General features: G+C 40.5%; 9 protein-coding genes across 9 annotated transcripts; 3 read left to right on the top strand and 6 right to left on the bottom strand.

The window, feature by feature from the left end:
• Positions 1–226: 226 nt before the first annotated feature.
• GAS3 (putative 1,3-beta-glucanosyltransferase) lies at positions 227–1,780 on the bottom strand (the record flags this gene model as incomplete). The annotated part of the gene is made up of 1 exon (XM_018367329.1): positions 227–1,780. The coding sequence occupies one exon, from the start codon at positions 1,778–1,780 to the stop codon at positions 227–229; it is 1,554 nt and encodes a 517-aa protein (XP_018220263.1).
• Positions 1,781–2,095: 315 nt separating this feature from the next.
• SCJ1 (Scj1p) lies at positions 2,096–3,223 on the bottom strand (the record flags this gene model as incomplete). The annotated part of the gene is made up of 1 exon (XM_018367328.1): positions 2,096–3,223. The coding sequence occupies one exon, from the start codon at positions 3,221–3,223 to the stop codon at positions 2,096–2,098; it is 1,128 nt and encodes a 375-aa protein (XP_018220262.1).
• Positions 3,224–3,426: 203 nt separating this feature from the next.
• On the bottom strand, positions 3,427–5,184 carry CEF1 (Cef1p; the record flags this gene model as incomplete). The annotated part of the gene is made up of 1 exon (XM_018367327.1): positions 3,427–5,184. One exon carries the CDS (start codon positions 5,182–5,184, stop codon positions 3,427–3,429), a length of 1,758 nt encoding a protein of 585 aa, XP_018220261.1.
• Positions 5,185–5,523: 339 nt separating this feature from the next.
• EFR3 (Efr3p) lies at positions 5,524–7,881 on the top strand (the record flags this gene model as incomplete). The annotated part of the gene is made up of 1 exon (XM_018367326.1): positions 5,524–7,881. One exon carries the CDS (start codon positions 5,524–5,526, stop codon positions 7,879–7,881), a length of 2,358 nt encoding a protein of 785 aa, XP_018220260.1.
• Positions 7,882–8,075: 194 nt separating this feature from the next.
• DML1 (Dml1p) lies at positions 8,076–9,503 on the bottom strand (the record flags this gene model as incomplete). Its single annotated transcript, XM_018367325.1, has 1 exon — positions 8,076–9,503. The coding sequence occupies one exon, from the start codon at positions 9,501–9,503 to the stop codon at positions 8,076–8,078; it is 1,428 nt and encodes a 475-aa protein (XP_018220259.1).
• Positions 9,504–9,718: 215 nt separating this feature from the next.
• On the bottom strand, positions 9,719–11,083 carry MGL2 (putative carboxylic ester hydrolase; the record flags this gene model as incomplete). Its single annotated transcript, XM_018367324.1, has 1 exon — positions 9,719–11,083. One exon carries the CDS (start codon positions 11,081–11,083, stop codon positions 9,719–9,721), a length of 1,365 nt encoding a protein of 454 aa, XP_018220258.1.
• A 177-nt stretch (positions 11,084–11,260) lies between these two features.
• Positions 11,261–12,688, top strand: DI49_4293 (uncharacterized protein; the record flags this gene model as incomplete). Its single annotated transcript, XM_018367323.1, has 1 exon — positions 11,261–12,688. One exon carries the CDS (start codon positions 11,261–11,263, stop codon positions 12,686–12,688), a length of 1,428 nt encoding a protein of 475 aa, XP_018220257.1.
• Positions 12,689–12,790: 102 nt separating this feature from the next.
• ERG12 (mevalonate kinase) lies at positions 12,791–14,122 on the bottom strand (the record flags this gene model as incomplete). Its single annotated transcript, XM_018367322.1, has 1 exon — positions 12,791–14,122. The coding sequence occupies one exon, from the start codon at positions 14,120–14,122 to the stop codon at positions 12,791–12,793; it is 1,332 nt and encodes a 443-aa protein (XP_018220256.1).
• Positions 14,123–15,103: 981 nt separating this feature from the next.
• HFA1 (acetyl-CoA carboxylase HFA1) lies at positions 15,104–21,409 on the top strand (the record flags this gene model as incomplete). Its single annotated transcript, XM_018367321.1, has 1 exon — positions 15,104–21,409. One exon carries the CDS (start codon positions 15,104–15,106, stop codon positions 21,407–21,409), a length of 6,306 nt encoding a protein of 2,101 aa, XP_018220255.1.
• Between the last annotated feature and the right edge of the window lie 88 nt (positions 21,410–21,497).

Genomic DNA, 21,497 nt, shown 5'->3' with positions numbered 1-21,497 from the left:
CTTGTTACTTCATGTGTGTACGTAATTTTTGAACTTGATAATGGTTCAATTAAGTTATTTGCTAAACAGATGACAGCGTTTTGCTGAAGTGAGACTAGCGTAAAGTTTATTATTTAAAATAGAAAATTGCATCTATATAGGTTGGGACAAAAGAACACAGAAAAAGTACGGCGGTTGGATTAGAAATAAACCGATGGAAGCATAAATATTTTTATTAGTTGGACAGTTATAAGAGAGCGGAGACTACACCTGCCAACAAGGCAAAGTATCCAGATTGATCAACTGAAATGTTGATGTTGGCCGCACCTTTACTTTTAGAGCTGCTTGAAGTTGAAGAAGATTGAACGGTGGACGATTCTTTGGTGCTTGTAGCTGTAGAATAAGAAGACGATTGTGATGTGGACACAGACCTAACGGCTGCTGTAGCTGTAGCGTCTAATTCGTTCAATGCGTTAGCTTTATCATAGTAAATAGTGGCAGGAACGGTGTCACCGTCAGTGTTTTTGATTGTATAGTTAAACGTTGTTGGAACAGCATAGTCGGTCAATATTTTACCTGTGTTGGTACCGTTAACACCATATTTAATCATATTGGCAACCTCTGCCGGTTGAGAAGGCAATGTAAAGTTGTCGGTCCCGAATCCAGAGTAAATTTTAGTAATGACACTACTATCACACTTGTAAATGGAGTCTGAAGAAAGCGCATTTTCTTTTGTGGTTGGTAACGTAACGTTTTTCAGTTGGCCCTCTAAATTAACAAAATCTTCCTTATAAGTTAAAGAGCCACTGTCACCGAGTTTAACCAGCCCAAAATTATTAGCTTCCTCAGTATATTCGTAAACCAATCCCCCTGAAAAGATATTCTTCAAACCACCATACAAACCCTTAGAGACTTCATCAAAAGTTCTTGGAGTTTTTGTATTACAGCCGTATTCGGAAAACATTAAAGGAATGACAGCATCGTCAAAAGTGGAGTTTAGTATGTCGTAGCCAGAAGACTGCCAGTCGGAAATACCGGAGCACCATCCATAAGTATTCAAACCGAAAAAATCAGATCTAGAGACGTCCAAATCATCGTTGACTTTTTTGCCATCTAAAGAATTACATTGCAGATACTTGAAAGTGGCTAATCTCAACTCGGTATTATCAGCGGCGGAATACCCGACTGGAATACTCCTGTTGGCGTGTTTGGCAATATACTGCTTCATATCTCTTTGAACAGCACGAATGTAGGGAGGGTCGATTTCGGCATAGTCTTTTTGATCATTAATGACCTCGTTACCAGAAAAGAACCCTAGCACATTCGGATAATTTTTAAAAGCATCGATGAATTTGAAGACTCTTGACAAGTACAGTGAGTCATAGGTACCGGAAGGGTCAGCACGGTTTAGATTCTCACCGTAGTTACCACTATTGACGTCCAAAATGGCATATATACCAGCGTCATTTAAAATGGTCATGCACTTGTCGTGGTTTAGGTCGGGGTTTAATGAGTAGATTCTCACCGTGTTGACGCCGAGTTGTTGAAAGGTGAAGGCATCTCTAGCACAAATTTCAGGGTCTGAAAGAATGTCTGTATCCGAATCAGCATCGTAGCCGGAAGACCCACCAGGTTGGTAATCGACACCCTTAACGAAAAAGATTTCGTTATCTGCATCGCTGTTCGTGGCAGAGGATGGCTTGATGAACCTGTAGTTCTTGATATGGATGGGCAGCATGGCACTCACCAAAGATGGGGTGGCAGTTAATGCCACTAATAGCACACTTTTAGAAATTTTCATCCCTAGTTTGAAAAAAAAGCAGTATTTCGCAACCTTTGATCAAAAGGAAATAAGAAGAAGTAAAAGCTCAAAGACGAAGGAACTTGTATGACAATGTTCACCTACCAAATCAGTTTTTGTTGATGTATTTTATTTGTTTATTTATGTTTCATTTTTGGTTTGATAAAAAGTGCGCGAAAAAAACTCTCGAGCGAAGTCTGAAAAATTTACTGAGTGTATTGGTTATTCTTTTTGAATTCTGAAGCCAATGACCATTGAAAATGTGAGGGGCCAGTTGTCTATCTATGTGTATGTCGTACGTAAGGATCTATCCATCTACAGTTCGTCCTTGAGCGTGGTGCGCTCGTGTGCGAGTGCCTTTGGCATGACGACTACGTAGTCTATGTACAAATCACCGTGGTCTCTACTACCCTTGGGCATGCCGAACCCCTTCACGACCTCTATCTCACCATTGGAGACCACCGCGTGTGCGGGTCTGGATAACTTAACGGGCTTGTTCTCGTCAAGGAATTCTATCGTTCTTTCCCATCCACCGTATAGGGCCTCCTCGGCCGAGAGGACTTCTGTTCTGTACAGGTTGTGGCCTCTTCTTCGGTAGCCCATATTCCCTGTGTCCATTTCTCTGAACTCGATGACCAGGTCGCCTGCGTCGAAGTCCGGACCCTTTTCAGCCTCACCGGCTCTTGTATCCATGTAGTTTCTTGGTKCGCCTGGTGGAACGTCGACGTGGAAGAATTTGTTCGTCTTGGTAACTTTATTTCCGTGGCACGTCTTACACTGGTTCTTGATCACCTGTCCTGTACCCGCACACCTGCCACACATTTGCTGGATCTGTTGCGTCATGATACCCATGCGGAGCACTTGCACTATGACCCCACGCCCTTGACAATCTGGACACTGGGCCAGTTTCCCGTCGGCGGAACCACTACCATGGCAACCATCACATTCGTCGTTCAAACTCAAAGTAAACTCTATGGACGTGCCGGAATAAAACTGCTTCAAAGATAGGTTCTCGTGGACCTTGATTGTTGGGCCCCGCTGCCTCTGTCTCTGACCAAACCCACCACCAGGTCCGCCATGGCCACCTTGGAACATACGCTCGAAAATATCAAAAGGGTCATGGAACCCACCTCCACCGGGCCCACCTGCACCGCCGCCACCGTTCTTCACGGCATCCGCACCGAACTGGTCGTAGACCTTCTTCTTTTCAGGATCGCTCAACACCTCGTATGCCTCGCCAATCTCAATGAACTTATGGTGGGCCTCGTCGCTCCCAGCATTCTTGTCTGGATGGTATTTCTTGGACAATTGTCTGTATGCAGACTTGATTTCCTTCTCGGAGGCATCTTTGCCTATATCCAGTATAGCATAGTAGTCCTGCGCCAAAATCAGCGGCAATAATAGTAAAGACAGTATCACGCGTATGTAGAACATTGCGACCATTGCTCTTGATCTCCTCACCAGCGAATACGCTGCCCCTCTGGTACGTCCAGTGCGCTGTTCTATCGATCTCACTTCTTATTATCATCGCCGTTTTGCCAATGAGGCCAAGTTGGCAAGAAAAGGCGCCAGAATCCGGGTAATTGGGTAAATAAATGGCCTTCAATACTATACTAAAGCTACTCTAATGCTATGCTATGCTAATGCTATACGGAAACACGGTCCGACGTGTCCTGGAGACGTTTTCTATGGGCCTCGAGGGTACGCAATTCCTGCTGGTAGACGTAGTAGTCGGTGTAGTACTGGCGTTGCGCCTCAGCCAAGGCTGGCAGGTCGTGGTGGCAGAGGCGCTCGCACAACTCGTTGTTCTGGAGCGCTAGGGGCTGTACATGATCTAACCTGCGCTGTAGTTGTTCGATGGACTCCACTTTGGACTGGATCGATGCCAGGACGGTCTCACCTGGAGGCATCGTCAGCGTCCGACGTGTTTGAGGGAGCGACCGTACCAGAGGTACCTGCTGCATGCGTGATTCCACCTGGTTCAGGAAATCGGCTGTAGATTGTGGTTCCATGTGTGGCTCCTTATTTATGGCGTTCGCCACCAGCAAATTATACTTCTCGTCGATCGCTGAGTGCGGCGTGCTCTTAAATTCTGGTATGGGCAGCGCCGTGCCGGACAATGCTACCGCGACCAGTGACACGGGCTGTATGTGCTCCTCAGGCATTTGTTCTAGGGCCGTGTTGGGTTCATTCATATCTCCCTCGCTTTCCATTTCCTTTTGGTAGTCAGCTAACTCTTTATCCTCATCTTCCTCGTCCTCGCTCAACACGATCTCGAAATCGTTCTTTGGTGTGGGTAAGGACGCAAACATTTGCACCAGGAACTTTCTTATACGGGATCTCGCCTGCTTTTCTCTTTTTATGTTGCTCCTCCCATCGTCTTCTTGAATAGGCTCGCGGTGGGATTGTGCCTTCGGTACCAGCACAGTACCTGTTGCCTGTGAGTGGATGAGTTTCTGTCTTTTGCTTTCCAGTTCGTTCTTGTACGTCAGCTTCCCTTGTTTTGTCCCCGGCGCAGACAGTACAAGCTTGGGTTTCTTGTACTCGTCAGTCAAGATATTGGACTCGTTAAGTGCCGCCTTCTCGAGGTATTCGCTCTCGTCGCGTTTTCTTTTCTTGTCCTTGGACTTCTTCTTAGATTTGCCTTCATCGTCATTCAAACCCCTCCGGTTGACCTTCCTTTCAAACTGCTCAAATTTCTTCTCTATCTGACGGTCTTCGTTGGAGGTGTCGTACATCCCCGGTATGGGGGACTGCTCATACACTATGTCCTCGTTGTAATCGATGTCCGTGCCATATTTCCTCTTTGGTTTCTTTATGGCAACATTTATGCCAGCCTGCTTCAATTCTCTTCTTTTCTGCAGCTCAGCAATCCGTTTCGATTCTTCGAGCATGCGCTCACGGATTTTCCTCGTAGCCTTCTTACCTTGTGTATTCAACAGACGAGCCCTTGCTTCAGCAAGCATCTCCTTCTCCTCATCCTCTAAGTCACCAATATCTGGACGGGCCATTTGCGTCTCCGCATTGGGATTAATGTCCCCGACTTTCAAGTCCGTGGATCCCAACAAATCACTGTCTGCACCTTCCAGGAGTCGATTATACCTTTCGATGCATACTTGCGCAGGCCTGCCCATCATATCAGCAATGGTCCTCCACTGGTTAGGTAATTCCCTCGCAAGGTCCAAAAGTTTGGCATCCTCCTGCTTGGAAAACTCAGCAAAGTTTAAATTCGGGTTTAAAAACTCGTTCCATCTTAATTCACTTTGTCTGGCAGTCTTTTTCTGTAAAAGGGATGCCACTTTACTCCACYGATGAGTCCCATATTTTTGCACAGCTGCTTTCAAAATCTGGTCCTCCACATTCGTCCATACACCACCCTTCACATATATTGGTACGGGAGCCATTTTCTATCGCTATTCTAGTCACTATGTAGGTACTCTCCTTCTCCTCTTTGACTAAATCTTATCATCATATTGTATACATGCTCTTTTTTTTTCCATATTGTAATAGTGTATAACATTATTTTTTCACTAAATTTCAACCCCGGCAAAAAAATTTGTTCGAACCATTGAAGGTGATATTTTGTTGAAAAAAGCCAGGGAACTAGGATCATTGGAAGTATCGTGGTGACCTCTTTATTGGAATATTATTGAGTCAAGGTCACACTGTACACTGAACCTGAATCGTTTGCTCTATATTGCTTACTTTCCGTTCAAACCCAATTGTTTTGAACGTGTTTTGCGATGCAATTGTCTATGCGGATGATGTTCACACCAAAGCACCAGAAACTGGTCAATCAATGTTATCCTACGGGGAGGACTACTGATAAGAAGCCTAAGTCATCGGAGACTTCATATTTGCTATATTATGTCAACTCGAGACGTAGCAAATTGGAAAAGGTCAGCACTTACCTAATTAAAAGATCTACTTCTGATTTGAACCATCGCCGTATAGGAAATATAGCTGTTACATTGGATTTGATGAATAAGATTGTGCTGCATTGCAGAGAAAACTTAAACGTATTCGTTAAAGATTTTTTGTATATTATGAACAAAGTTCTCTCGAACAACAATTTCAACAATGATGTAGCCGTCGTGGAATTGGTAGAACTGGCATTCAGTAGCATATGCCTGAATTTGGATGACGTCTTATGTAACGGTGATATGGAATTTATTCAGTTATATCAAAGTTTTGTCGATCTATTCTTTAAAATAGTCACTGAAAGAATTCATAATGATGATATGCTTTTAAAATGCTGTATTGATATATCAAACACAAACAGCGTTTCAAGTAATCCCCAATTGAATCATTTTGTCTCCAAATCCGTAACATACACTATTTCCAAATTTCAAGAAAGAAATCCAAAATTTAAAACGCTGTCATTAGGACCAGTTTTAGACGGTAATTTAGGTAATTTAGGTAAACGACTAAGTCGAACACAAACCCGCACCGTCGGATTGGATAAAACTGTTGACGACAACAATGATATCTCTATAAGGGCTTTACAATCATATTTCAACACAACTGAGACAGATAAATTAAACCTATCCATACGTACTTTGTTACGTTGTCTGCAAAATACGCCAAATAAGGAACTGCTAGAATTTATATGTAACGGCATACCTGTTCAGCTGCGATACATCGTTATTCTTCTTTTAGTCAGACAATTAAGCGACAAGGATAAAAATGTGGATCCGGTCGTTTCTTTGAAATTGATGTCATCATTGCTTGTCTCTGACGTTAGTATAGTAGGCTTAAGTGTCCTTGATATAATGAGAAAGCTTTTAAATTTCCAATTGAAGAACGTAGCCGATAAAGAAGTTGTGGAACAATCCTGTATTACTATGACAGACTTGAATCACAAAACTTATTACACTGAACAGACTTCAGATATGCTTTATGAACTACTCTTAAAATTGAAGAGTGATACCACTAAAGACCTAGAGAGGAACGCAGTTGTGGAAGACGTTGATTATCTTGTTGAGCACATTACACAACCAAGTATTAGTTTGGAACTATTCATTGATTTGGCGCATTACATGAGAAATCAAATTATAAGTTTATTTGCCATTGTTGAAACCGAGGTTCCGACTGGATTTGTCTTTTCAAAACTCTATTCATTATTGCGTGAACTGGATTCACATGGTGTGCAAAAAGAAATGATGGAAGAAATTTTTGATAAGTATGGAAAAGTGGCACTATTATCCGGTTTGCATTATTTCTTGGAGAACGTTTCTGAACCTGAATACACCTACTATTCGTATCATTTACAAGCTGCTGAATTTTTAAAATTGAATGATTACAAATCGCAAACTGAATACAAAATGCAAACTAAGACACTATTTACTAAGGAAGATTTATTGTCTTACTACTCCGATATGGGATCGAACAAATACACCAATAGAGGCGCACAAATTTTGATGTCTCGTGACAACCAAATTTCCACTTCTGATTTACTATCGGATTTCCAAGTTCGCACTACATCTCCAGATTACAGGACTGTGCCTAATGTCGTCTTACCAAACGGTAATTCAATGCCCAATAATAAAGATGTTACAATAAAGCAAAGCAGATTCGATAAAAGCATAGATGACAAAGTAGACGAAGGCAATGATACTGTTATTTCTGATGCTAATGCAAAGGGTAGTATCTACAGGTTTGTTGCTGAAGATGCGAGATCATGGAAAACTATGAGAGCCACTGCGCCAAAAATTAGTGACTTGAAAAAAGCAATTAATGAAAGAAAAAATCCAAATGACATGAAAAGAGATGGATCTGTTCGCTGTTCTCAATCGGTGAAATCTCGCGTTACTAATATTACGTTCTTGCTAAGTGAATTAAAAAATTTTTCAGAGGACGCAAACAATGTTAAAGATCCCGATGAGGAAAATATTGTTGGCTTAGATAAAATTGATGTGGCTAGATCTAATTCCCTGCGACTTGCACCAATATCGAGTATTTCCGATCGGAGTAGTATTGGAAATAGAAGGTCCTTGATACAAAAGACGCCTGTCGTTGAGGATCAAGACGACGACTTTAAAGACGCAAACGAAGATTTACATTCTTTAAGTTCTAGAGGTAAAATATTTTCCTCCACTTGATATGTTCAGTTTATACGATGATGGAAGCTTTTAAATTCAAAGAAAAGAAGGGGAACTGATGTAGAATGACTTTTTTATTAATGTAGTATACGTAAATATAAATCTGATGGTAAAATTGAAACTTCAAAAGGTCGTATTACTCGCAGCTACTCGGTACGAAAAAAATAGGACGACGTCCCAATTATAAAGGACATTTACATATCATCATCACCAGAATCCTCGTCGTCGTACCATCCAGATTCGTACGCTGAAGCGTAATCAGAGAGTTGATTCTTCAATTCCTCTCTATCATTATCGTTTTTGAAGTATCTGGTCACAAATTCGTTCCAATGCTTGAATATATCTCTACTTTTTTCGGAGGAAGTTAGTTTTAAACAAAAATCACAGTCATTAGAAAACTCTGTCGGTATCGTATCAGAAGGGAAATACCTATGTGTAAACATTTCATTCCGTTTACTTCGAGGAGCGGACTCGGGGCTTTCTCGGAGCATTTGCTCTTCTCTATTGATAAAGCTGTTGGAGAATACCTGGTATTCATTGTTTATACGGCTATTTTTAAACGGCACTATTCGGGAACAGAAAGAATAATCGTTATTACCGACAAGCATTTGAGTAACCATATTTCTTGACGAATCTCCTAAGGTGACGGCCGTAGTAATATAATCCATCATTTTTCTTTGTTCAGGATTACTCTGGGAAATTGTTGCGTTCACGGAATCTAGAATTCTGCACGTCTTACCAGCAGTTTCCCAATTGGTTAGCCCAGTAGGAGCATATAATGGAAAATAAAGATCAGAATCTTGCATTATATTCATTGTACTCCTTAGTTTATTCGAGATTATTGGAAGCCATTTCTTGGTAAGCCTCTTTATAGAAAGCACATCTGTAAATGGATCATCTTCATTGAAACCCCAAGAAAAAACAGTTTTTTTTGGAAGTTCGTTTTTCAATTCCAATAGTAAAGCACTAGAAAATCCACCCCATCCACTCTCGATATCAGTTATAAGATTTAGTCCCTGTAAGGTGTCGCATTTCTCCAATTCTGTATGCAAATTTCCATCAAAGAATTCTTGCATGTAATTTTCAGTAAACTCGTCATAACCGATTGAGTATTTGTTAAATTTTCGCTCCCCTAAGTTTTGAAAGTCAGGTTGGTTTGGGTTTGCAATGTCATGGTACCAGTCCTTCAACGTATTGAAGCTTGAAGCCCCATAAATTAATTTAGAGTAATCGGACCAATATTTGGTATTCTCTTTAGTTAAGGTTGGAAGCGGTATTGCTGAATCTAAGGCGATTTGATATTCAGATTTGGGTATCGCTGGGTGAGTTTTTACAACCGTTTGATTTTTAAATTCGTCCTCATTGCCAAAATGATAGTCTTTCGTCTCTGCATATTGATATGTTCCCAATGAACCATTACCTGTACGGGCGTCCCATAGTAAAGCCCTTGGTGTATATGAAACTGTTTTTGAAAACTTGTCAACGATTGGGTTCAAGAATATTTTGGAGTCATTAACTTGTTCTTCTTTGGAAAGTTTCAAATAGCCCTCTTGTATGTTGAAGAATTGAGTGGTTAAATGGTTTGCTCTCTGCGAAACGGATATCGTTAAAACTTCGTGCATTCTCGATATTCCTCTTTTATGGTTCTTAATTCATTCTACTAATTCGCCTTTCTTAATATTAACTTTCAAGTTCATCATCTCATCGAGGGCATTTTGTTTCTGTTCAAATTTTCGATTTCAAGTAAGGCGAGGCCCTTCAATATTCACGTTTCTACGTTCAAAAGAAGCATTTCGCAAAACCGAAATATTACATATATTTACAAAAAATTGTATATTTACTGAACTGCTTTTGAGGAGAAAGTTGTGGCTATAGGCTCACATTTAGGATTTGGCAGTTTCGCTTTATCTAAGTCAGGTTTCAACCCCTTTACTGTAATTTCATCATGGAATGCCTTTAAGAACTTGCATACAGGCTCTGTATACCACCTTTTGCCGGAACTATCTTTGAACCATCCAACGTGGCCTCCAGTTGAAGTCTCTATTAGCAGAGTGTAAGGATTGGATTTCACTGGGCCAATGGGAAGATTATCACTACCGACAATTGGGTCATCCATAGCATGCACAGCTACGAATGGAGTTCTAATTCCCGGTATTCTCTTATATGACGAAGCATTTCTATAATACTCTTCTGCATTCTTATATCCAAACATTGGTCCCGTCAACAAATTGTCGAATTGCTTAACCGTGCGGATTTTATCCAAATTTTGCTCAAGAACAGTTTTGAAATTGGGATTTTCTTCTAAGACAGAAATATGGTTTCGAACCATACGTAGCAAGTTTTGGCCCAATGCAGGCGAGTAGAAATGTGAACCCATTGGCGTATTATTAATGAAATACGAAGAGTGGAACAAATCGAATGGATTACTCATGGAAATAGCGCATTCGATCTTGGTACGATCTGACTCTTCTCCTAAGTAATTCGTCATTATAGATGCTCCTAAGGAAAATCCCATCATATAAAATTTCCTATTAGGAAATCTTTTCCTTAAATCGTTAATACAGTACCTAATATCATTAGTCCAACCACCATTGTATAATAGGGGTGTTGTAATCGCAGAGAAACAACATCCTCTGGCATTGAACACGCATGCTTCGAAGTCATATTTTGTGGTGATTTCATGAACAATAGCCCTTACATAGCTTTCTCTAGAGCCCCCTGTTAACCCATGAAGAAGAATAAGCATAGGCTTCGTATCGGCAGACTTCAATTTGGGATCGTCAGGAGCATAGTACGAATATTTTAGTTTCAAGTTCATATCAAACATCGGCTGGTTCGCCGGCATGTATTCCTTCTCTTTTTTTTTCGTTTTTTTGATGCTCGTATTCTTTACAGCAAAATCTACAGTCCCTTCCCCCCCATGTGGGTATTTGATTACCATTCTTTTATATTCGACTTTATCTATCTTTTCAAAGCGCCTAACAGAGCCATATGCAGTTTGTAAATGGCCGTTCACCAGCAAACCGTATAGAGTGTCAGTAGCACCATCAGCTAACTCGGGGGCTTCCCTCTTAATCAACTCTGGGATAGTGATACCTTTATTCTCATTCTTTACTTTGTCAGAGGGCTTAAATTCGATAGGATTCTCAGAAACCACTTGGTGAACGGTTAAGAAATTGGGTAGAAAACCTCTAACATGCATGTTTATCCCTGGTAGTGTGCCAGTATTGTATATTGTAATTGATAATGTAATTGATTTTAACTCGACGTCAAGATAATAGGGACCCTTTTAAGATCGGCAATGCTTTTTCGGGGTTAGGTACCTAGGACCCGCGAAATGCAGCAATGATTCTTCTTCACAATAGAGAATTTTTCAAAAATGGCCAGAAGTGGAAAGAATCCAGACATACGATATTGTATGATGGCACAGGCTAGCTCCTTGACAACTAATATAGTTTTGGCCCTTGTAGTAGTTTTGATGACTCTACTAAGGCAGAACAAGTCGTTGCAGAAGTGGTTTGTATCGAATGTGGAAAAGCTTTTGTTAAAGAAAACCAGCACAACCCAAAAAGTCAATATCTCGTCACCTAGTCTGAAACTAGCTAGGGATGAGGAATCCACGGGTGCTTATCAGCCCAATTTTCCCAAGCTGAGTTCTGGAGGTCCAACGCTTTTCGAATTAACACAAAACTTGATCCGTTTGCACGAGTATCGAGCAAGAGGCGAAAGCTACAATGGCCTTTTGTTTCAGAGAACGAGACAATTGGATGAAAGTTCACAAGATCAGTTGCGGCAATTGGGCTACTTTACTAAATTAGTGAAAAGTAATGAAGGAATTCGCGAAAATGCCAAGATAATTGATAAGATAATCGAGCATACTTTGAAGAAATTGGTGCACTCTAACGAACAGGATAGGGAATTTACGGAGGAAATTGAGAAGATTTGTGGGGAGCATGGTTATGAGGTCAGAGATGGCCAGCTAACTCAGTTGAAGCCGAACTCCCAGTTCCCGGTGGTGTTATCTCGAGGTAGTCAAAACGCAGTACATGAAGCACTGGCCCATTTATGTCGAGATTTTAGCTCTTATTATAGCAGAGAAAGAGATCCTTTACAAAAATTCATCACCAACAGGATCAGAAACCACGTGGTTGGATCTGGGTCACTGAAAGAGAACATTTTGATTGTGGTACCTGGGGCTGGCGTTGGTGGTTTGTCTCATGGTCTTTCAAGTGCTTTCCCCCACATGCGTGTAGATTCCATTGAATTGTCAGCATTGATGTACATATGTAACTTGTTTGCCCTTGGATATGACCGGGATGTGAAAATACGACCTTTTACACAACAGTATTCGGGTCAAACAGAGTTTGGCAATCAGTTGAGGGCTTTATCGGCGGATTTGAGTAAATTTAATCAATGTGATAATTTGAATCCACTATGGGGGGACTTTAGACAGTATTCACCCAACGCTAAAAACTTTGATAAAATCATCGTTTGTAGCGCATATTTCATAGATACTGCAGAGAATGTTTTTGATTATTTGGCCAGCATTGAAGCATTAAAAGGATTCTGTAAAGAGCTACATTGGGTTAATGTAGGGCCATTAAAATATGGTACCAAACCTTTGGTCCAATTTACAGGAGACGAATTAAAACGGCTACGTAAGATTCGTGGTTGGAAGGATCTTGTGCAAACGTACGAAGTTGATTACTCTAAGGGACTGAATGGTTATTTGACTGATTATGAGTCTATGTACCAAGGTTACTATGGTTTGCTTAAATTCCATTCTGTTTTCGAAAACTCTGATTAGCATTAAACGTCTATTTTTTGTTCAAGTTCTATCTTTATTACATAAAAGTATACGCACAGTTAAGACTAGACTAAATAATACATATGCGTGTCTATCTTAATCTTATGAAGTCCATGGCAAGTTTGCACTTCCTGGTAACAACAAATCATCGATTTGTTGTTTAGTGGTATCCTTGGCTTCAAAAAGTTGAATGATTCGGTTTTTGATTTTAAGATCTTTATTCAAATCTTCTGCCCTCAGTAAACAGCAACCGGTACCACCTAAACCGGTTTCAAATGTTTCATAACCAAAATCAGTTTGTAGTTTTGTTTTGAAACTATCGGTTTGCTCTTGAGTAATATCTCTACGAAGTAAAGTCAAAGAACAACCGCCTCCACCAGCACCTGTCAATTTTGTTGAGCCAATTCTTAAATCATCACTTAAATTTTTTATGATTTCTAATCCAGGATGAGAAACGCCAATAGAAACAAGCAACCCGTGATTTATTCTTATTAGTTCCAACAGCTGCTCATATAGGATGTTGTTTTTTTCTGAAGCATCTTCATCAGAGCCTGTACATTTGCTCAATTGAGTCATGATATCCAGCCCTTGTAGAGCACATTCGCCCATAGCATCCAAGAGCGGTTTCATTACTTCAGGGAACTTTTCGGTTACTAGTACACGTACATTAGTCACTAGATCCTTGGTGGATCTTGGAATTCTGGTATAAGTTAATATCATTGGGATAGTTGGGAATTCGTCCAAGAATTTGAAGTTATTTGTGTTTATCGTTCCCTTGCGAGAGTCCTTTTCAAACAGCAAAGCATTTCCGTAAGTGGCCACAGCGTTATCTATTCCTGAAGGCGTACCATGGATACACTTTTCACCTGTGAATGCCCATTGGTTCACTAAATGTTTATCGCTCTCGGATAGTTTTTCCAAGTCACTGGACTCAATTAAACCGCCCAAGTAGGCCATAGCTAAGGCCAATGCCACAGAAATGGATGCGCTTGAGCCCAATCCAGCACCAATAGGCAAAGTGGACTTTAAAGAGAACTTAATATTCTTGGCATGCGGACATAAGCAAACAAACATGTATAAGAAACAAAAGGCAGCATGGTAGTGGAATGATTTGGACAGTTCAGCTAGCAAGGGCTGTAAGACATCAACAAGCTCCTGAGACAATTCACCTGTAGCTTGTTGAGCCTTAGACAATTTTTGAGAGTTCATTTGATCCTTGATGATAGCATCGAAATCGTCGATGGACCATTTATGGTTGAAAGCAATATCCGGAAAGTCCAGTTCAATAGTGTTGGGGGTGGATGACTCGCTTATTAGCAAGTAAGTTCTTAAAGCAGACACACTGGCAGCGACAGCTGGTTTGCCGTACACAGCAGAGTGTTCACCAAAAATGATGACTTTGCCGGGAGCAGAAGTAAGGAATGGTAGTGACATCTAGATACTCTCTTAGCGTGCGTGTCCAGTATTCAATATGAATAGGAAGCCAATATTGGGCCTAAAAAGCGAGATGACGACCCACAACTGTACCTTTATAAGCGCATCATTCTTCGATGTTCTCTCGAAGATTTCACTCATTGCGACAGCCAAACGACGGCCGAAAATTGCCAGCGACAATTAAAGGCATCTACAACCGATAAAATACGCACCAATCTATAACTAAGACACGGGCACTCCTTGAACATAACTGTCATCACGTTTGAGACCTAATCAAGGCACAAAGTGGATATTGGATTTCTGGCAAAGAAATGGCAAGGTTGACTTCTTTTATTGTCTATGACAGAAATCTCAGCATGTTATAGTGGCCCACAGAGGGTAACCTATCTGGGTCGGCGGCAGATGAGAAGAAAAGGTTCATTAGATGAATAATGAATGACTGATAAAGAAGTTATCTCGAGTGGAAAGAGAAGGAGGCTTCCACATTTGGTTAACGCTAGTGAGACCTAGCACGCGTACTGTCATTCATATTATACCACATTCACAATTACTTGCATTCGATTGGGACAGTACAAGCTCGCGTTATATTTGGATTCTTATCCAGCCTATAATATAACGGGCAGTCTAATAGTTCATTTGAAAAGACAGCGTTCTCCATACAGCAGCCGATTCTGTTCTCACGCATATAGACATTCATCCCGTGTGGGTTTGCATCTGCCTTCCAGGAGGAAGTATTCAAGCTGTGCCCGCCGGAACATACACAAACAAAGCCGTTTACCGCCCCAATTCATAGGGCTAAACACTGTGGAGACGGCCCCATCTTCGACGTTAAAGGACTTTGTCGAGTCACATGGTGGCCATACAGTGACTTCGAAGATTTTGATAGCAAACAATGGTATTGCTGCGGTAAAGGAAATAAGGTCTATACGGAAATGGGCATACGAAACTTTTAATGATGAGAAGATCATTCAGTTTGTGGTGATGGCCACCCCGGATGATTTACAGGCCAACTCGGAGTACATTAGGATGGCAGACCAGTACGTAGAGGTGTCGGGAGGCACGAACAATAACAACTATGCTAATATAGATTTAATACTAGACGTGGCGCAGCAAACAAATGTAGATGCGGTATGGGCCGGATGGGGCCACGCTTCTGAAAACCCATGTTTGCCTGAGCTGCTGGCTAATTCTCAAAGAAAAATATTATTTATTGGCCCACCAGGCCACGCMATGAGATCTCTCGGCGATAAAATTTCTTCCACTATCGTTGCGCAAAGTGCTAAAATCCCATGTATTCCTTGGTCTGGTTCTCATTTAGATACCATTCATATCGACGGCCAAACCAAGCTGGTGTCTGTTCCAGAAGATGTATATGCAAGGGGATGCTGTTCCTCGCCTGAAGATGCCTTGGAAAAGGCTAAATCTATAGGGTTCCCCGTAATGATTAAGGCATCTGAAGGTGGCGGAGGTAAAGGAATTAGACAAGTAGACGACGAGGATGATTTTATTACATTCTACCGTCAAGCCGTGAATGAATCCCCCGGATCACCGATGTTTGTTATGAAGGTGGTCACCGATGCACGTCATTTAGAAGTTCAGCTATTAGCTGWCCAATATGGTACCAATATATCGTTATTTGGAAGAGACTGTTCTATACAAAGGAGGCACCAAAAGGTTATAGAAGAAGCACCAGTAACTATAACCAAGCCTGAAACATTTTATGAGATGGAGCACGCAGCGATTCGATTAGGTGAGCTCGTAGGTTATGTTTCCGCGGGTACCGTTGAATATTTATATTCACCGAAGGATGATAAATACTATTTTTTAGAATTGAATCCAAGATTGCAAGTGGAACATCCAACCACTGAAATGATATCTGGAGTAAATCTTCCTGCTGCTCAATTGCAAATTGCTATGGGCATCCCCATGCATAGGATAAGTGATATTAGAAAGTTATACGGTTTAAACCCCACGGGGACTTCACGGATTGATTTCAAATCTCTGCCAAGACCTAAACCAAAGGGACACTGTATCTCATGTAGAATCACTTCAGAAGACCCTAATGAAGGTTTTAAACCATCCACTGGGAAACTTCACGAGCTCAATTTTCGTTCTAGCCCCAATGTTTGGGGCTATTTCTCTGTGGGAAATAATGGCGCCATCCATTCATTTTCAGACTCTCAATTTGGCCACATTTTTGCAATAGGTAATGATAGGCAAGATGCAAAACAGAATATGATTCTAGCTCTAAAGGACTTTTCTGTGCGTGGAGAATTTAAAACACCCGTCGAATACCTCATTGAGCTATTGGAAACTGATGATTTTGGTAACAATAATATAACCACTGGTTGGCTGGATGATTTGATTTTAAAAAACCTCAGCTCCGATATCAAGTTGGATCCTATGCTTACTGTTATTTGTGGTGGTGCAATGAAGGCATACGTCTTTACAGAAGGAATAAGGAACACTTACTTGAAACTATTGCAAAGAGGCCAAGTTCCTCCCAGAAACTTGCTGAAAACCAAATTCCCTATTGACTTCATTTTCAATAATAAGAAGTATTTATTCACTGTTTCACAGTCCTCTGAAGAGCGCTTCGTACTCTCTATCAACAATTCACAATGTGAAGTTGATGTCCAAAAGTTATCCAACGATTGCTTACTGGTCTCTGTTGGGGGTAGATCTCATACAGTTTATTGGAAAGATGATATTGGTGGTACAAGGCTTTTAATAGATTCAAAGACTACGTTCTTAGAGTCAGAGCTCAACCCAACGCAAATGATGTCACCTACTCCAGGAAAATTAATGAAATTCTTAGTTTCAAATGGTGACCATGTTTCTGCTGGACAGCCATACGCAGAAATTGAAATTATGAAAATGCAGATGCCGTTAGTAGCCAAGACTAATGGAATTATTGAACTATTGGGACGACCTGGTTCCATCATCGAAGCAGGCGATGTTATAGCAAAATTAACCTTAGACGCGCCCTCGAAAGCCAACGAATCGTCTTTATACCAGGGAGAATTACCTGCTTTAGGCCCACCGGTAATAGAAGGTAGCAGACCAATCCATAAATTTAGAACTTTAGTAAGTAGATTGGAAAATATCCTTAAAGGGTATACCGAGAGTGTTGAAATAGGAGCCTCTTTAAAGGAATTGATAAAAGTCTTGAGAGATGGTAGACTTCCTTATTCGGAATGGGAATTTCAAGCCTCTGCAGTGCGTAATAGATTACCAAAACAATTGAACGAGAAACTAGAAAAAATAATCGAGAACTCTGCCTCTTTTCCTGCGGAAGAACTGCATGTCTTGCTGAAACGCTACGTCAAAGAATACGCGGATGACCATGTAATATGCATTGCTTTGCAGCCGCTACTTAATATTGCCAAAAGGTATTACAATGGTTTGGATAATCACGAATATGAAGTTTTCTTCAAGCTAATTGATAATTATCACGCTGTTGAGAAAGCTTTTGAAAGTGATGATGTGGATGAAGAAAGAAATATATTAGACCTACGCAATAAAGAATCAAGTAATTTGAGAAACCTTTTGAGCAGAAGTTTATCTCATGCTAATTTGTCCAGCAAGAACAAGTTGATTATGTCGATCTTGCGCGAATATGAACCGTTGTGCCAAAATTCCTCTGGTATTGCGTTAAAATTTAAGACTGTTTTACAGGATTTGGCAACCCTAAAATCTAAATTGACTAAACAGGTTGCCGTAAAGGCTAGATCGATGTTACTTAGAGATTCACTGCCTCCTATCAAGGAGAGAAAAAAGCATATTGAAAAAATGCTGCAATTGCATGCTAATATTATAGGCTGTAAACAAATTAATGAAGACGACATATATTTATGCGTGAAAAATTTTGATAACTTAATAAATTCAAATTTGGCGCAGTTGCAAGATTTGTTTTTATTCTTCGGACATTCAAGTACGTTTTTTTGCAGAATTGCATCAGAAATTTACGTAAGGTATGCCTATGGTCCTTACCATTTGAAGGGATTAAACAGTTACAGAGAAATACCAAATGTTTTGATGTCATGGCAATTCGATTCATCCGAAAAGATTTTGCCCAGCTCAAACGATGGCATCGATAAAGAAATAAATTCTTCTAGGCTTTCTTGCATACCCAGCAAGGATTCGTTGAGAAAGATCGGTTTTCTTGTAAACATAGGTGAATTTGATTCTATGGAAAAGACGTTGGGTGTGCTATACGAAAAGGTTCATGCCTCGGGATATGTTTCCGTTAGTGGAGGAAACTCTCTCATTGTGAATGTGCTCTCTCCAATGCATTTCAAAAATGAAGAAGATCTAATCAGCAGGGTGAAGACTAACCTTCTTGATAATAAAAAGCGTTTAAGTGACCTACGCTTTAGTCGTATCACTTTCGTATTTACCCCAGAAAATGGTTCGCGTGTTAATTTTTACTCTTTCGATGGAATGACTTATAACGAAATTCCTCAAATAAGAAACATGGATCCGTCCTACGAATCATCGATGGAGTTGGAAAGAATGTCGAACTATAAAATCAGACCTCTATTCGCGTATGATAGCAATGTACGCATTTTCGAGGGTATAAGCAAATTTACGCCCCTCGATAAAAGATTTTTTATTAGAAAAGTTATAAATTCTTCCCTTGTTAACGATCAGACAATCATCCTCAGGCATCTAGAAGCAGAAATTGACGCCCAGGTACGTCGTATGTTAGAGTATCTGGAAGCTATCGATACGTCAAATTCGGACCTGAATCATGTTTTCTTGAATTTCAAAGCACCTTTTAATACATCAGCACGCCATTTCAAGGACATCCTAGAAAAAACCCTCAAAAGTCATGAGAGTAAGTTGTTCCAAGAAAGAGTCACGGATATAGAAATTCGAGTATTCATCAAATGCCCAGAAACCATGAAACCCGTCCCGCACCGGTTATTTGCTTCTAATAAATCAGGATATGTGATTAACATTGAAACATATAATGAAGTAAGTGAGGAAAAAGGTGGTACAATATTAAGCTCATTGAGTAAGCAAGGATATTTCGATGGGGAATCTGTCTCTTTGCCTTACGCTGTCAAGGACTGGTTACAACCCAAAAGATACAAAGCTCAGTTTATGGGTACAACGTACGTCTACGACTTTCCAAGTTTGTTCCGTCAGGCTGCCACTCAGCAATGGAGGAGATATTTTCCAAAGCACAGGTTGAAGGACAATTTTTTTAAGTGGACTGAACTGATCGAACAAAATGGAAAATTAATTGAGGTAAACAGGGAACCAGGTAATAATGATATAGGAATGGTTGCTTTTGAACTGATGGTTCAAACACCTGAATACCCAAAAGGGCGCAAAATGGTTGTGATATCAAATGACATTACTTTCAACATTGGATCTTTTGGACCGAAGGAAGATTCGTTTTTCAATAAAGTTACAAATTATGCAAGAGAAAAAGGTATCCCGAGAATATATTTGGCAGCCAATTCGGGCGCTAAACTCGGTATAGCCGAAGAGCTGATTCCGTTGTTCCATGTGGCATGGGATGATCCCTCCGATCCCACAAAAGGTTTCAAATACCTGTATTTGACACCAAACGACATGAAACATCTCAAAGATACTGGAAAGGAAAAGTCAGTAATCGTAGAACACAGAATGGTTTACGGTGAGGAAAGATATATTATCAAAACGATAGTCGGATCCGAAGAAGGTTTAGGGGTTGAATGTCTGCAAGGATCGGGTTTAATTGCCGGTGCTACTTCAAAAGCGTACAAGGATATATTTACGATCACAGCGGTTACTTGTAGGTCTGTTGGTATAGGTTCTTACTTGGTTAGACTGGGACAGCGGACTATTCAAGTTGAAAATAAGCCTATCATACTGACGGGAGTATCAGCTATTAACAAAGTCCTAGGCACAGAAATCTATACATCCAACTTACAAATAGGTGGTACACAAGTTATGTATAGAAACGGGATAACGCATTTAACGGCCAGTAATGACATGAAGGCCATCGAACAAATATTGACTTGGTTATCATATATTCCCGCAAGAAGAGATATGAGCATCCCAATTCTTGAAACAACGGATAGATGGGATAGGGATGTAGGCTTCAAGCCTGTCAAGCAAGTGCCCTATGAGACAAGGTGGCTGATAGAAGGTAAGCCGGGCATAAATGGCGAATTTCAGTCCGGTCTTTTTGATAAAGGCTCGTTTTTTGAGACGTTGTCTGGATGGGCCAAAGGCGTAATTGTTGGCAGAGCACGTCTTGGAGGTATTCCTGTGGGTGTGATTGCAGTGAGGACGAAAACTATCGAAGACGTGATCCCTGCTGATCCAGCTAACCTGAAGTCATCAGAGTTTTCAATCAAAGAAGCGGGACAAGTTTGGTATCCAAATTCTGCATTCAAAACAGCTCAGACTATAAACGATTTCAACTATGGTGAACAGTTACCACTGATTATTTTAGCCAATTGGAGGGGATTTTCTGGCGGTCAAAGAGATATGTATAATGAGGTGTTGAAATATGGATCGTTCATTGTTGACGCTTTAGTTGACTATAAACAACCAATACTGATATATATCCCGCCTTTAGGTGAACTAAGGGGTGGATCATGGGTTGTTGTAGATCCCACCATTAATCCAGAGCAAATGGAAATGTATGCTGACGTTGAATCTAGAGGAGGCGTATTGGAACCTGATGGAGTAGTCAGTATCAAGTATCGTAAAGAGAAGATGATAGAGACAATGATTAGACTGGATTCTACGTATGGACATTTGAGGAGAACGTTGACAGAGAAAAAATTATCGTTGGAGAAACAAAATGACCTTACTAAGAGGCTGAAATTCAGAGAGAGACAGTTGATGCCCATTTATAACCAAATAAGTATACAGTTTGCAGACTTGCATGACAGGTCTACTAGGATGCTGGTTAAGGGGGTGATCCGAAAGGAATTGGAATGGACCAAGTCACGTAGATTTTTATACTGGAGATTAAGGAGAAGGTTGAATGAGGGTCAAGTGATCAAAAGAATGCAAAGTAAGATCTGCGACAACAAGACAGTAATGAAGTATGGTGAGTTGTTGAAAATAGTTCAGTCATGGTATAGCCACCTGGACGGAAACGACGATCGGGCAGTAGCGGAATTCATAGAGAAAAATACCAAGGAAATTAACAAGAATATTGAAGAGTATGAAATTTCACTGTTTGTTAATGAACTAAAAAAGAAATTTGAAGACAAAAACGGAAACATTGTCCTTAAAGAATTGACTAAATTAATAGACAATAAGCGGAAGAAATAGCTGATATATGGCTCATATATACAAAATACCCGCCAGCGCACCACCAAAAATTTCAGTTAGGGCATTTTTATTTTTCCCCTGTATGTAT

The sequence above is a fragment of the Saccharomyces eubayanus genome, chromosome XIII, assembly GCF_001298625.1.
Source record: "Saccharomyces eubayanus strain FM1318 chromosome XIII, whole genome shotgun sequence".
NCBI lineage: Eukaryota > Fungi > Ascomycota > Saccharomycetes > Saccharomycetales > Saccharomycetaceae > Saccharomyces > Saccharomyces eubayanus.
The sequence above is the reverse complement of the archived record's forward strand: the minus strand, read 5'-3'. Positions and strand labels throughout refer to the sequence as shown.